Source organism: Pterocles gutturalis, unplaced genomic scaffold (genome assembly GCF_000699245.1).
Source record: "Pterocles gutturalis isolate BGI_N339 unplaced genomic scaffold, ASM69924v1 scaffold14200, whole genome shotgun sequence".
Classification (NCBI taxonomy): domain Eukaryota; kingdom Metazoa; phylum Chordata; class Aves; order Pterocliformes; family Pteroclidae; genus Pterocles; species Pterocles gutturalis.
In genome coordinates this window covers 63,202-77,303 of record NW_010138503.1, presented here as the reverse complement: position 1 = coordinate 77,303, position 14,102 = coordinate 63,202, and the positions used below count along the sequence as shown (strand labels likewise).

At 34.6% G+C, this 14,102-nt stretch overlaps 1 protein-coding gene across 1 annotated transcript in view; it reads left to right on the top strand.

Moving 5' to 3' along the window:
- Positions 1-6,846: 6,846 nt before the first annotated feature.
- Positions 6,847-14,102, top strand: part of RAB28 (RAB28, member RAS oncogene family) — a gene marked incomplete at its 5' end in the record, with an annotated part of 57,717 nt that continues 50,461 nt past the window's right edge. The window contains 2 exons of the mRNA XM_010083031.1: positions 6,847-6,943; positions 12,173-12,261. Coding sequence (XP_010081333.1) covers positions 6,847-6,943; positions 12,173-12,261 — 186 coding nt within the window. The remainder of the gene's footprint in view (positions 6,944-12,172; positions 12,262-14,102) is intronic.

Here is a 14,102-nt window from a genome sequence, read left to right as displayed (position 1 = left end):
AGAGCTAATAACCTCCTGATGTGGCTGGAGCAGTGTGCATCTCTTTTGAGTGACTGTTTCAGAGTTTGGAAAAACACTTCTGGGTCAGCTTATTTATTTTTTTTCCCTGTATCTATAATCAACATAATTAAGTACTCTTCATAAGCAGTTGGTTTATAAATAAGTTATACTTGTCTTTTTAAAAGAGAAATTTTGACAAATGGAGACCAAGGAAGGTGAAAGATGCTTTCTTACCCGTGGAAATAGTCACTGATCTTTACTTAACACATGTGAACGTATCTGTTGCATTATGTAGCCTGAATCCTTTTGTGAGATACACACTAAAGTAGTAATTTTATTGTGTATTTGAAGGATACAGTTTTTTCTCTATCATTAATTTGAAAACATGGGGAGGCAGAAAGTCTGCCTGCCTCACAGATCGGATGAAAAGTAGAAATACCCTTAGAGATGGTTTAAGTGAACTGCCTGCCATTTATAGAAATAAGCTCTTAGTGAAATTACATGCATGGCTTTGCTCACTTATGCAGAGCTCTGTGAAGAAACAAAACGTTTTTTATCTCCAGAGATTCTAAACCCAGTCTGAAGTGATATTGTATTAATCTGAGTCAGATGGGTAGTTCCAGGCGGCTATGTGATGAGAGCATAATAAATGCACAGAGTTGACAGCTGGATTGCCATTTCACTGGTAGTGTTCCCCTGGAGTTTTCCATTCAAACTGAGGAATCCTTTCACTACTGCTATTTAGCACCCTGTGGCAAGACCTCTCACCAAATATGGATTTTCAAGTGTTCTTAAGTTTTGTTGCTGGTTCCTACCTCTCACACAGGAGCTGCCACTCACTGAATCTCCTGCTGGCTCTAGGAACCTGTGCTTTAAGTGCAGTTTATTTTGCATGAGCAACAGCTATGCTATGGTGGGCTGCTTTTCCTCCTGTCCCCCCTAGATGATGCTGTAATAGAGGCTTCTTCCAGCCATCCTGATGGCCTAGCAGCAAACACTTGCAATAATAGATTTATTGTAAAATCTTGTAAAAATAAAGAACTGATTGGATCATGGAATAGAAGGATAAAATGTACATAATGCTATTTCAAGCACCTCAGAAGACTAAATTGTTGAGGTTCCTTTCCTTTGTTGGCTACTCATATAGACATGCATATGTCTACGTGTTTTTAACTCTAAATAGCCTGCCTCTCACATCTGGTTTACAGCTGGTCTTTACACACATGCATACTTAGCCTCTCATTTACTATGAAAGACATTGTTTTTTTTCTTCCTCTGTTGCTAGGATCATTGGACAGGAGGAGTGTAGGAAATAAAGGAATATATCTTTGAAATATTGCATCTTGTGGTTAGTGTGAGGTGTTCACTTTTGCTTCCCCCATGCTAGAAAAGAAAAAGGAAAAAAAAATATTTCCTCCCTCTCGGCCATCTGGGCCTGTCTGGTCTTCAGTTCTCCAGGGGGAAAAAAAAAAAAATTATGTCTTTGTGAGTCACCTGGCTGAAGGTAAAAACTTGATTTATTTTTCCTCACCAATTGTTTATAGAATCATAGAATGGTTTGGGTTGGAAGGGACCTTAAAGATCATCAAGTTCCAACCCCCCTGCCATGGGCAGGGACACCCTCCACTAGCCCAGGTTGCTCAAAGCCTCATCCAGCCTGGCCTTGAACACCTCCAGGAATGGGGCATCCACACCTTTGCTGGGCAGTCTGTTCCGGTGTCTCACCACCCTCACAGTGAAAAATTTCTTCCTAATGTCTAGTCTAAATCTACTCTCTTTCAGCTTATACCAATGTGGTTCGGGTTCCGTGCAAGGGTTGGTAGCAGTTTAAAAACAGAGCAGTGTCAGTTCAAGCTAAGGGTAATGTTTGTGTTTCCACTAGTTAGGAACTGCTTTATCCATGAGGCAAGGGAGGGATGTTGTGCTTCTATTAATTTGTTTTTTGATGGTTAAATGAATAATTGTATGCTTAGAATTTTAAGGGTAGGAATAAGCACTGCTGGAGCAAGCTCTAAGAAGAGAATAGTAAAAAGGGAAGAAAGAGTGAGAGAGTGAGACAGAGTAGAATCTGAAAAAGGATTAGGGTAAAACAGAGGGTAAGGAAATGATAGGTCATTGAAAAAAATATTGACAAAAGCAAGATTGATTAGTAAGAAGATAATAGAGAATGATTTTAATGAACTAGACAAACTAGGAAAACAAGCTGAAAAGAAATTAGAAGCGGGGACAATGTGAGATGAAAGTAAAAAGCAATTATTAATAGCAGTTGGCTCTTTGATTTGGATTACTGGAGGGAACATATATGCACACAGCAACCTTATGCATCTAGGTTTTAAATCAACCCACAATTTCTGAGCCAAAATGATTTTCCATTAAAATAAACCAGCAGTACTAATATGTATTGAAAAAAAATGACATTATGATTCATGTATTTCTACTCTTGCTATGCACAGGTTGGCTTAATATTGAAGTATATGATGATGCTAATTTGCTCCAGAGCTACTCTGGTTTGCTTCTGTTGAAAAAAGCTTTTGGGCCTCTGGAAGCAAATCTCAGAGCTCTTCATGGGAAGGGAGGTCCTGAAAAGTAGGTGTGCTGGAAGAGTAAAGCAGCCAACGTTTCGTCTTTCTGCCATCTGTTGCAACTGGGACTAAAGTACAATAGCAGGAACATCCCACCTTTTTCTTCTCTTAACAGCAGATGATGAAAATGAACAAGCGGATGTTCCACCTGTTGTGGGAATTTGTAGGAGCTGCAATACCAAGTGGTGTCCTACGTGCTTTAGGATTTTTTTAAGATGCCAGATTTTTAAGCGTTGTGCCACTTCTCAGTCTTGTTGTTACACATGGGCTTGAAAACATCGATGTTGACAAAAACATTGTTGTCACTGTTCAGTCTTGCAAATGGAAAATTGCATCAAGTGTCTTGTGCAGATTTGCCTAACTTCATAGATGCATGTCTAATGTCAAAAAGTCTTGATAATTTTATTTTTTTCAGTTAGCGAAGTTTCATCAGTAGTTAGGAGTGGAGTGGAAAGACATCAGCTTCAGATGACAGAACTGCTTCCTTGGTTTACAAAATAGTCCTATCTTTCCACCAAGCTAGATTGTTCTCAGCGAGAAATTCTCTGTGTTGGACAGTTACGTGTTCTTATGCTAGTTAAAGCATTTTGTTGTTTAGCCTAGTGCTTCTTTTCATTTTGTCTGTTTTAAAACTCTTGCCAGTAGGGATAGGACATGGCTGAGGGGTGAATGTTGCTGTGCTCAGAGAACAGCACTGACATTCTAGAAGGGAGCAGGAGAAGGGATAAATAATGTGTTGCTGTTTGGAAAGTGGGTTCTCAATTGGGTGGTAGAGTTGGTATGAGAATGGAAATTCATGGCTTCAGAACTATGTGCTTGCATCCCATTGGATTTTGTTTTTGGTTTTTCTTACAACTGTGATAGTACACTTTGACATTGCTTTCTGAAAGGTTTCTTCTATAGGATGTTTCTCAAATAATTGTAATTTTTAGCTTTTTCTTTACAAGTTTATGTGTTGTCCTGGTGAGTAGTCAGTGTCAGAGCTGGCTATCATTGCTTGTTCTGTTTGACTTTTCAGTTTATTTCATAGCTATTGTTTGCTTTTTTCCCTATTTACTCAGTATGTAGGTGTTTAGGAGCAGCATGTGGTCACTTTATACTATGAGTTGTTGACATTGAAAAATAGAAGCAAGAAATTGTCTTGCTTCACCTGTGAGGTTTAATTGCGTCCTCGTTTGTTTCCAGAACACCTTCCCAAATATTTTGCACTTAGAATACTGTGATTTTTTTTTTGAATTGCTGTCTTGACTGCTCTGTGTTAGAACCCAAAGACATTTTTTTTTTTTTTTTGTCTGAGAGGAGGGAGTTTGTAACACCAACCTTCAATGGTGTGTTGCTATTCAGAACAGCATATAAACATTTGCTTTGAAGTATTTAAGACGAATGTGTGAACCCGCGAAACTGGGTCCATTGAAAAGTCTGCTATGGAAGTTGATGTCCTTAGTGGAGGTGTGAAGGAGCCAGGCCTTCTTGGTATACTATCCTCTGATCTCTAGATTAATGGCTGAAATCTTATGAATGGAGCATAATCTTTTTTTAAAAACGGTCACTGATCATTTATTTGTTTCTACAGCTAGAGTTCTGCTGAACAATTATTTAATTGTGATTATTTTTTATATATCCTTACAGGCAAAATTGTCATGCAGAATCTTTTATGGGAAGCATGGCAAAGAACAATTTTAGGATTGAAGGGAGTATTTGTATTGTAGAGGTACTTGAATATACATTGACGTAACTTCTCTGTTTACTGCTGTGGAGAAGTTTGAACTGTTGCTCTTAGTATTTTGTGGATCAGTGCTTGTTCTGTGAATAAATAGAGGCCTCTAGTCTGGTAGTCCAACACCTTCCTTGAGCTCTAACATTTACTAGAAAAAAAAAATTAAAAAATGAGTTAGTCAATTTTCTGCTATAAATTCCTTTGCATTCAAGGGCACAGTAGAGGAAAACTGTTTAAGAGAGCTTTGCCATGTTGTTGATTACTTGGTGCTCTTATTGGTTGGCTGTTAATTGAATGTATGTTGTTTATTTTCACTAACACCCCTAGAAGCCCTTAGGGAATACTGAGTGTCACAGAGTGATAAAACTAATATTTACTGAGCCCTTAAAACAAGAAGGGAGTGGTTGCTTATTTAATGGGGATCTAAATTCGTGTGTTGGAGAATATAGAATGCTATAGTATAGTCTGATAGCATTTTAGTCTGTACCCTGGGTACTGGTTACTTTTTCAAAAAGGAAAATTTCAAGGAGAAGACTGGATGGTGTATTCCTGCAGTGTTCTTATCTACATCTTTAAGGTCATGACAGATTAAAAAGAATATCTTCATAATCTTGGCATGCTAACTATTGTGATTAAAATAATTGGTTCTACTGGGTGTTTTTAGTGCTACAGTCTAAGTCTGTATTGAATTTTATTTTGTTTGTGTTGTTAGTATTACTGTCACATAGCTAGGAGAATCTTCTCACGATATATCCTCTGTGGTCTTCACCCTTTCCACGCTGATATAAATATATAAGCATACTCATACTATTTCTCCTTTACTTGCTTTTTTCCTCTCCATTTATTTATTTATTTATTTTTAATCCTCTTAGGGCTTGAGTTCAGTGAAGTAAATTAAAATGTTGCCATAGTCCTTAATTGATTTTTTTGGATTACTTCCTAAACATATCTTCTGGTATCAGGTATCATTTGTTATATATATATATATATATATGACAGTGATAGGAATATAAATGTGATATAGAAACAATAAAACAGTAAATCTTGTGTTATTTACTTCATAGGTTATTTCATTGTTTAATAAAAGTTTGCCTATTCATACTAGAGCTTTAATGCTAAAGCTCTGGTGATAAAGTTTTCATACAAAAAAGAGTAAGTTACATAAAGAGTAAGTTAAATTTTCTTCCCATATGCATTTGACATCATTAGCATAATTTAAATCTTTTTTTATAACCATTCTCTTAATAGAACTTGCCTATTCTCGTTTTTCAGAACTGTTGGCATTATTTTGCTGTTGCATTTTTATCTAAATGTGCTCTAACAACAATTTCTACTAACAATTGATGTGACTGATCTCTTTGGGTCTTGATGAATGGAAAGCTGGCAAAAAAAATTCCTTCTTGTCCATTTTGAGTTTTCTCAGACAGTGTAAGGATTTTGTGAGGCTGTTAGGATTTTTCTTCCCCTGTATAAGTAAATTCATATTTAGATTTTTTTCTGCAATTACTTTGTATTTACCAATGTCATGTCAACAAGAGATTTGTAAGTCTGCACCACTAATTTGATGTAGGGTGTATTTTATCTATGTGAAATAATTATTTTAATATAGTATTTAATTTTTTCCAGAATACAAACTTTTGTATTCTTTATAATTACCCTTCTCTTTTCGCCTTTCCTTCATTTTTAACCTTAGGTTGTGGGGCTTTTTTCTTTCTTTCCCTTTCCCCTTTTTTTTTTCTTTTTTTTTTTTTTTGTGTTGCATGGAGAGCTTAAATTGCTAATGAAAGAATATAAATGCCTTGCCTCATTACTTTATGTAGATTGGTTGTGTATCCTTTTAGTGGTATGCAGTAAAAGCTTATTCTTTATTAGGCCAACAGTGTATTCGTCTATTTTCATAAATCCACGAAAGATAAATTGAGGAAAGAAGTTTCAAAAGTTCTGCTTAAAGGAGGGTTTCTGCAGATGTGCATTCTTAACATGAGTTCAGTTTTTCCTGTGTACAAGAAAGTACTCTTCCTAGTTTAGACTTCATATAATCCCTGATCCTGAAACTTTGATGTGCACTGGCAGGAATGTGTCTCTCTTTGGAGCCCCTGTGGGATTTTGTACTGTGCAGATCTCTGTCCCCTGCCAGAAAGTTGGTTTGGGATGATGGTGTTCTGTACCAGGGAAGGACCTTTGTTTTGGAAATGAATACTTTTGAAAAATAATAAGCTCTTCAGGTATGGATAACATCACTTAGATTTGTGTCAGTTTGAGTGCACTAATGAGACTTCATTCAAATCTGTGTAATATTTTGTGACATGACTATCACAGTATCTGAAATAAGAAGGAAATATGCACCTTGCTTCTTTTTGCATAAATTAGTAGCCTTTGCCACCTCCTCTTATTGTGTTGAAGCTGTCTGGAATGCTTGTCAGTCCAAATCCATGAACACTGTTAGCATGCATTGATTTAAAAAGTGCTTAACTCTATTTCATATTTCTGGTTTAATGTCAAGTTTTTTGCTGTTTGAAATGACAATTTGATATTGTTCTGTTTTAGACATCCTTAGCTACACGTTTTGCCCAAGAAACATTTGGAAAACAGTATAAACAAACCATAGGACTGGACTTCTTCTTGAAAAGAATAATATTGCCAGGTAAGAGAATAAAAACTAACACTGAAAGGTTGGGCAGCAGTAGGACTTGCAGAAACAGATTCTTCAAAGTAACGTGTGCTAAATAAGCTTAGTACAGTGCTTTTTATGGCAAAGTAAATTAGGTTATTCAGAGAAAATTTTGTTAGTACGTTCTTGTCAGGTGACAAAAGGTTATGCATTTGCAACCTATATCTTTAAGTAAAACACTGAATTCAAATAAAAAGAATGCTATCTGTATTAATGATTTTTATTGTCTCTCCTTGAGTGTACTCACTGTGCGTGTGGATAGGGTAACATACAACAATGAAATGGAACTTTATTAATTGAAAAAGTATATGTGTTTTGAAAGAAATAGTTGTTTTTTTTTTTTTTAAAATGAAATACACGACTTGAATTTGAGTTGTGTGAGGGAAGCATAATGCAGCTATGGAATCGCAGTGCTCTAATATGTGAATGCTGTTTTATGCAAGGCAGCATGAAATTGCTGGCATTTAATAGACCACTAAAATTTAGGGTCCCTTGGCACTCATAAAAATACAGTTTGAGCATTCAAGATGTTTCACTTCACGACGGCAAAGAAACTATTTAGATGCCAGTTGCAGCACACTCCGTGGAAAATGCAAAGAAATAATTAAAACAGAATAGTTGCTGGTAGAAGTTTGTCTCTGAACAATTGGTGGTTTGAAATAGGTTTTTTTCATTGATTTGTGGTTGCTCAGTTTCTAAGTATGAAAGTGTTTCATTTAATGCGTTTTCTTCTGGCTTCAGAAATCAAAAGAAGGTTAAAAAACTATGTGTGATTATTAAAAGTTGTGGTGAGATTTGATAAAGTTGATGCAAGTTCTGTGCTTCTGTCTTTTTTCCTTGTGGAGACAGGGGAAGGAAGGAAACACAGAAATGAAACATTTTAGCTATAACCTGAAGTTATAAGAAAATTATACAGTTCTTGAACTTATTTTGTTAAAATTTTATTGCCAATAATTTCTTGATTATGTTTATATATTTTCTTAAGTGAAACAGAATAATCTTTTCAGACTATTCCTGTGTTCACTATTTTGGTTTGGCCATTTTGCTGTGTTTTTTTAGTATCTGGTGAGTGATAAATTACCAAACTTCAGTGCTTATTTCTCCATAAAATCAACAGAATAATTTTTTTATTGTCCTGCTCATGCCTTTAAAAATACCAGTGTGCATAATACTTAACAGCAGTACTTGCAAGTGGAATGTGTACACAAATCATTCAGTGTGTATGCTGAGAACTTGTGTTTTGCAAGTTTTTTTCCATCTGTTAAGCATACAGAAGCTATTAGTACATTATTGGGATTCTAAATATTCTTGTAGAGTGGAAAATTTGGAAAGTTATTAACTATTGATTCATTCATGTTTTACCTTCCTATAGTTTATTTCGTAATAAAATGAGAACGTAGATGAAAATAGCACCAAAACAACAAAGTCTGTACATCTATTTTCCTTGTTTACCATTATCAAAGTAGTAACATTTGTGGAATGTGTTCATATTCAGGAAGAAGCATTTTTCTGTAGATTGTCATTCTGGTTTTGCCTGTGCCTGTGTGTGTTTAGGTACATATGGATTTCTGTGTTTAATAGGTAAGCTGCACTGGTGGTGGGCAGTGAGAGGGAAGGAGGAGAAGAGGGAGGGAGGGAGGTAAAATTTCTAAATACTGGAATGGGAAGCATTACTTAAGTAAGCGGATTTTTCTAATTTTTTGATTAGTTCTGGGTTTGCAGAGCTTCTATGTTTACTTGAAAGGTTAATTTGTACTGCTGCACAGAACCTATAATGTGGGTATCAGTAGGAAAAAAAGCCTCGTTTTCTCTTATTTAATAGGAGATTTGATGAATAACTGTGGTTCAGGAGTTGAATTTTTTTCTTCTTTAAATGTAAGCAAAGATTTCAGAAGTTAAAATTACTAATTTCTATAATTGCACAGAAGTTTACATTAGGCCACATTAGAAATGCATTTTATCTTGTAAAAAAAAATTACTGTTTTTCTGGTTTTTTTTTTGGCTTTTTAAAAATAAAAGTGGTATTTGTCTCCAGTTGTTTTAGTAACTGATGCAGTTTTGCGGTGAAAAAATAAGTATTTTCCATTGCAAAACAATATGGTTTAATACAAATAGTAAATCTTTTGATTGATTTTGAACAATGTGACTTTCAGTGTTCAGCTGTTGACAAATTCTCTTCGTGCAGTTTGTTTAAAATAATTTTTTCAAATGCAAATCAATTTAATTATATTTATTGATGCAGTATCTTGTATAGTCTGGATGCAACCACAGTGTAAATTTTACTGCTTAAATAGCGTATCTGTTAGTCAAAGGGTCTGCTGATAGAGATTCTTACGAGCCAGAGTCGAATACTTTTAGGAAGGTTGTGGGTGAAGTCCAGTAAACAGGATTCTTCTGTTAAAAGGATTTTTTTGTAAGTCATCAGTGCAAAAAGTGGGCAGACTCATGTTTTTAGTTCCATCTTGACTGTGCAGCACTTATAAGTAAGGTTAACCAATGGACCAAGTGTACTTCTGTGGGACCACTACTGAATCAGCCCAGTGGCTTCAGTTTGTTCCACAATCAATCTAGGTACCTGCACTGTGGTGCCACAGTTATTTTAACTTCGCACTTCTGTGTATTTTCTGCAGAGTAAAGAAGTGCTAGTGTTTTCTTGTTCCTTATCAGTGTATTATGTATTATTTTTATAGAATTCTTCACTTTTATTCGTATGTTAGCCTTGTTTCTAGGAACTGTGTTATTATACATGGTTGATTTTTGTCATTCTCCAGTTTGTATGTTCCTCTTAAATCTATGAAAAAATAAAAGATTACAAACTCTTTGCAGAAGACCTCATGTGCTGCTGTCATGGTTATTAATTAAATGTTTGCTAGGCAAATTATCCAGAGTTTTTCTTTCTCTCAGAATAATCCTAACATCCTTGTTTTTCCCCCAGAATCAATTTGGGCACAAAGCAAATATTACAGGACCTAAATGAAAAAACAGGAAAATGAAGCATTTTGCAGTAGAGATGATCAGTATGAATTTCAGTAGTTAGTGAGGTCTTAATTAAGAACCACTTCACCTTAAATGAACATTCTAACCTTTTTTTCCGCAGTTTCTTTTTTCTGTTGTCAGTGAAGGAAAGTAAATCATTCATAATAGTAGAATTTTAAGTTGAACAGTCACTGTTAGACAATTTAATTTAACTTCCTGCATTGAAGTTTCTCAGATGATTTCATACAGTTATCCAGATATTAAGCCCAGTATGCTGTGCATGGTTACTACTCTTAGGAGGAAAAGTGAAGTTAGAAACTTTTTAAAGCGTTTGAACACAAAGTTAGGCATCTGAAAATTGTTGAGTTTGAAAGTAATAATATTTATAAAGTTTTCAAATAGCTGGCATGAATGACATGGTAAATTTCCAGTAGAATACATACAATCAAGTTAGAGGTAGGTAGAGCATGGTGGGCTTTTGAGCATGTTTAGTATGTTTACTCGCTGAGGATGCATAGTCGTTTCAGACTGTGGATTCACCAGTTTATCCACACCAGATGCTTAATGGAAGACTTTCCTGCATTGTTTGCAGTCACTTATGTTCTAAGCTTTAAAAATAATTAATTAGTACATAGTATATGCATTGTCAAAACACAAAAGCTTTTTATTCTATGAAAGGTTGCCTTTATTGAACTGGAGAGTTTATGATGTATTTAGTAAGCTCCATGTAGAAATTATTTATCTTAGTATTAGATAAAACTCAGTGTAGCTTAAAAGTACTGTGAATAGTTTTGTCTCACATTCATCTCTATCCATTTGAGACCAAAGTAGCAGTTTAGGAAATCTGCACTTTTAACCAGATTAAAGCAAGATGCATCATAAAAATATAATGTGGTGTATTTAATGCCACAAGTAGCATATATTCAGCTAATTTGTAATTTACTGTTTATATTCACTGAGTGCTGGGATATATTTCCATGTGTGTTTGTTATAAATTGATGGCTGAATGGATCACCTTGTGTAAAATAAGGTTTTTAATAGTATAAAATAGTTGAATTAAGAGTATGTCTTTTTTAGAAGCCCAAAATAATGTGTTCTTTTTCACTTGACACTCAATTGTTGTGATGTGGAATTTATTGAAATTTTTCAAAAATATATTTAAATAAGATTAATAGGCAGCTATGATTATTTGTGAGTACGTAGAATTGTTATTAAAATGTAAGTCATGTGAGTTGTATGTAGATTAGAAAAATTTTCATTAGATGTTACTGTGTTAGAGTTTGGTGCTTCCAGATTTTGAAAACAGTTCTCACCATGCAAAATGAGCCAAATTCTACTTAAATATATTTGTATGCATGTGGTAAGGTACATTGATGTGTGTATGTTTAGTCTGTTTAGTCTGAGTTTCTGAGTTATTGGCCTGCAGAATATGTATGACTTGTAGGCTATTGAATATTCAGTATTTGCACTTTTTTGTAACTTAGTTTTTGAAAACCTGTTAACAGTTTCAACATAGCTTAAACACTGTTTAGAGTAGCAAGGATGATCTGTTCTTGGTGTAGATTCTTCAATGATGAAATGATGTAAATCATGTTCAATTTAGTTTTCTGCTTTGGGGTGGTGGATGGAGCAAATGATCATAGTTTGCATCCTCAACTTAGATGTGTGTCAGTATTTCCATTTTTTTTAATCTGTCAACTGTATAATCGTTTAACTGTGTAGTACTAAAAGCATCACTACCAAAATGCAGTTACTATGCAGATTTTTCCCACTTCTAGATTTGTAAGAAAATTTGGAGGGGGGTGGAGAAGTGACACAGAATATGAAATAATGTGGTTAAATTGGCATTAATTGTATTACCTTTCGATTCCAAGTACTATGCTACAGAACTTCCTCTGTAAAGTTTTATATGGTTCTTCAGTGAAGTATGTTATGTAATTTCTAGTTAGGAGTGTTATACTTCATGCAATTCTACTTCTTTTCTGTTAACATTAAATATGTAAATATCTAGCTATAGATTAGTGACTTAGCTGGATACAAGCAACTTTTTTCCAAATGATGCAGTCATCTTTGGTTGTAACTTAGTTACTGTTTATTGTGTACCTGTAAAAAGCTATTGCTGTTGATAGGCTAGAGCTGTATTGGCTGTCATGATAATATATTTTTAATTTTATTTGTATCTAAATTTTTCAGGTTACACAACATCTATATAATTTTCTTTTTCAGGAAATTTGAATGTTACTCTTCAAGTGTGGGATGTAGGGGGACAAACAATAGGAGGCAAAATGCTGGATAAATATATTTATGGAGCTCAGGTACAGTACAAATGATGATAATTGTATCTATAATAATTATAAAAAATTCATTGAAATTTTGTTCTTAAAATTATACATATCTTACAGGTGGTTGTTTTGTAAATCTCAAAAATATTGAATCTCTGCTTAACCTAAACTTAACTGATAGTAATATACAAGTCTAATTTTGGTATGTAGTTAATTTTTTAGAGGTGACTTAAAAAGCAGAGCAGGAGTGTGCGTTTGTAGACCTGACTAACTCTCAGGAACAGATGTATGTTTCCGTGCATTGTGTCTTAAGAAAAGCAATCATAGTAAATAGTAAAGGCTGTTTGGATATCCACATGGTAGATATAGTGGCTGCTTTTAGAACAGATGCCTCCTGGGGAAAAAAAAAAAAGTAGAAGGAGGAAATTAAGAGCAATCCTACACCATTAAACTCATACATGCAACTCAGGTTATAAGAGGGCAAACAAAAGGAGGCAACCAGGTAGCTAAATATTTTTGCAGAACTCCTATCCAATGAAAATTAATTTTATCTTGAGGTTAACTAAGCAACTTAAAGTGAATGGTAGGATTAAGTAAGAGCTAAATATTATAACAGTATCTTGAGTTATGAGATGATTTGGGAGGGTGTACTATATGCCAAACTTCTTAACATGAGTGATCCTAAAATGTACTCTGTTCTTTAATTTAAAGTTTGTAATGAGAACAAGAGGTATAACATGTTTTACTATATAATGTTATATTTACCTGACAAGAAAACAAGTGCACCTATTTTTTCCCCCAATATTTTAAACAATAGGAATATGGAATCCTAAAACTTTTATTGGACAGAAACTTTGTACTAGTAAATACAGCACAGGAATGGCCAGTTAAGGAGATTAGGATTTATTAGTTCACGGGATAAAGACAAATTTGATGATTTAACGTGTCAGTTTCAGAAAATGTCTGGGTTTAGCTGTTGCATCTTTTTAATAGCATTTTCTTAGTTTTTAATAAAAAACATTTTGCCCTGTTAAAGGTTGATCAAGCAACAGGAGAAAAGTGCCTCCCATGACAGAGGGAATTTGATTAATCACAAATTGTTGCCATATGCCCAAAGTAAACTCAATGAACAAAATAAGAGGCTATTAACTTCTATATTGAATTTGGTGATAAATTTAGGAGTTTCTTATCAGCAATAGCAGGTCAAAAAGTTAATACCCATGCCCCAAAGTAATCAAAAAGTTAGTATCAGTATGCCTAAAGTTGCAAAAATTTGATTTTTAGTCATTCTGAACACATTAACAAAAAACCCTACATTTGATCTCTTTTCCTTTAATCCTCTCCCAGCCTTCATTGTAATCCCATTTTTTTAATGAACTAATGGCTGTTCTCTCTCCCATTGTTGGCCTGTATTGTCAATGTCTCTAATAGGCTTCTTATCATCAAAGCTCACTTTCCTATTAGCTTTGTAACAGCACCTGTTATAGGCACGTAAAACTACCTTTTTTCATTTATTCATGAAACACTATAAATAGTTCGGAAAGGCACTGCTTTCAGCTTATTTCTAGGCAGAAGCTTATTTCATGTTGAACATCTGTAGCTTTTTAGAAGAAAAAGGGGAAAGATAAAGTAGCACTAGGAGTATTTAGAAAGAAAAATCCTTTCAAGTATTTATAAAAACTCCTGTGAATAGACAGCAAAGCAGCAAGAAGGTAATTGGAAGGAGGTAGCATGGAATTAGCAAGGGTAAATTGTGCCCAACCACCTTGATTGCCTTCTGTGGTTAGATGCTTGGCTCTGTGGAGAGGAGAGCAGTGGATGTCATTTACCTTAACTTCAGCAAGGCCTTTGACATAGTCTCCCATAATATTACA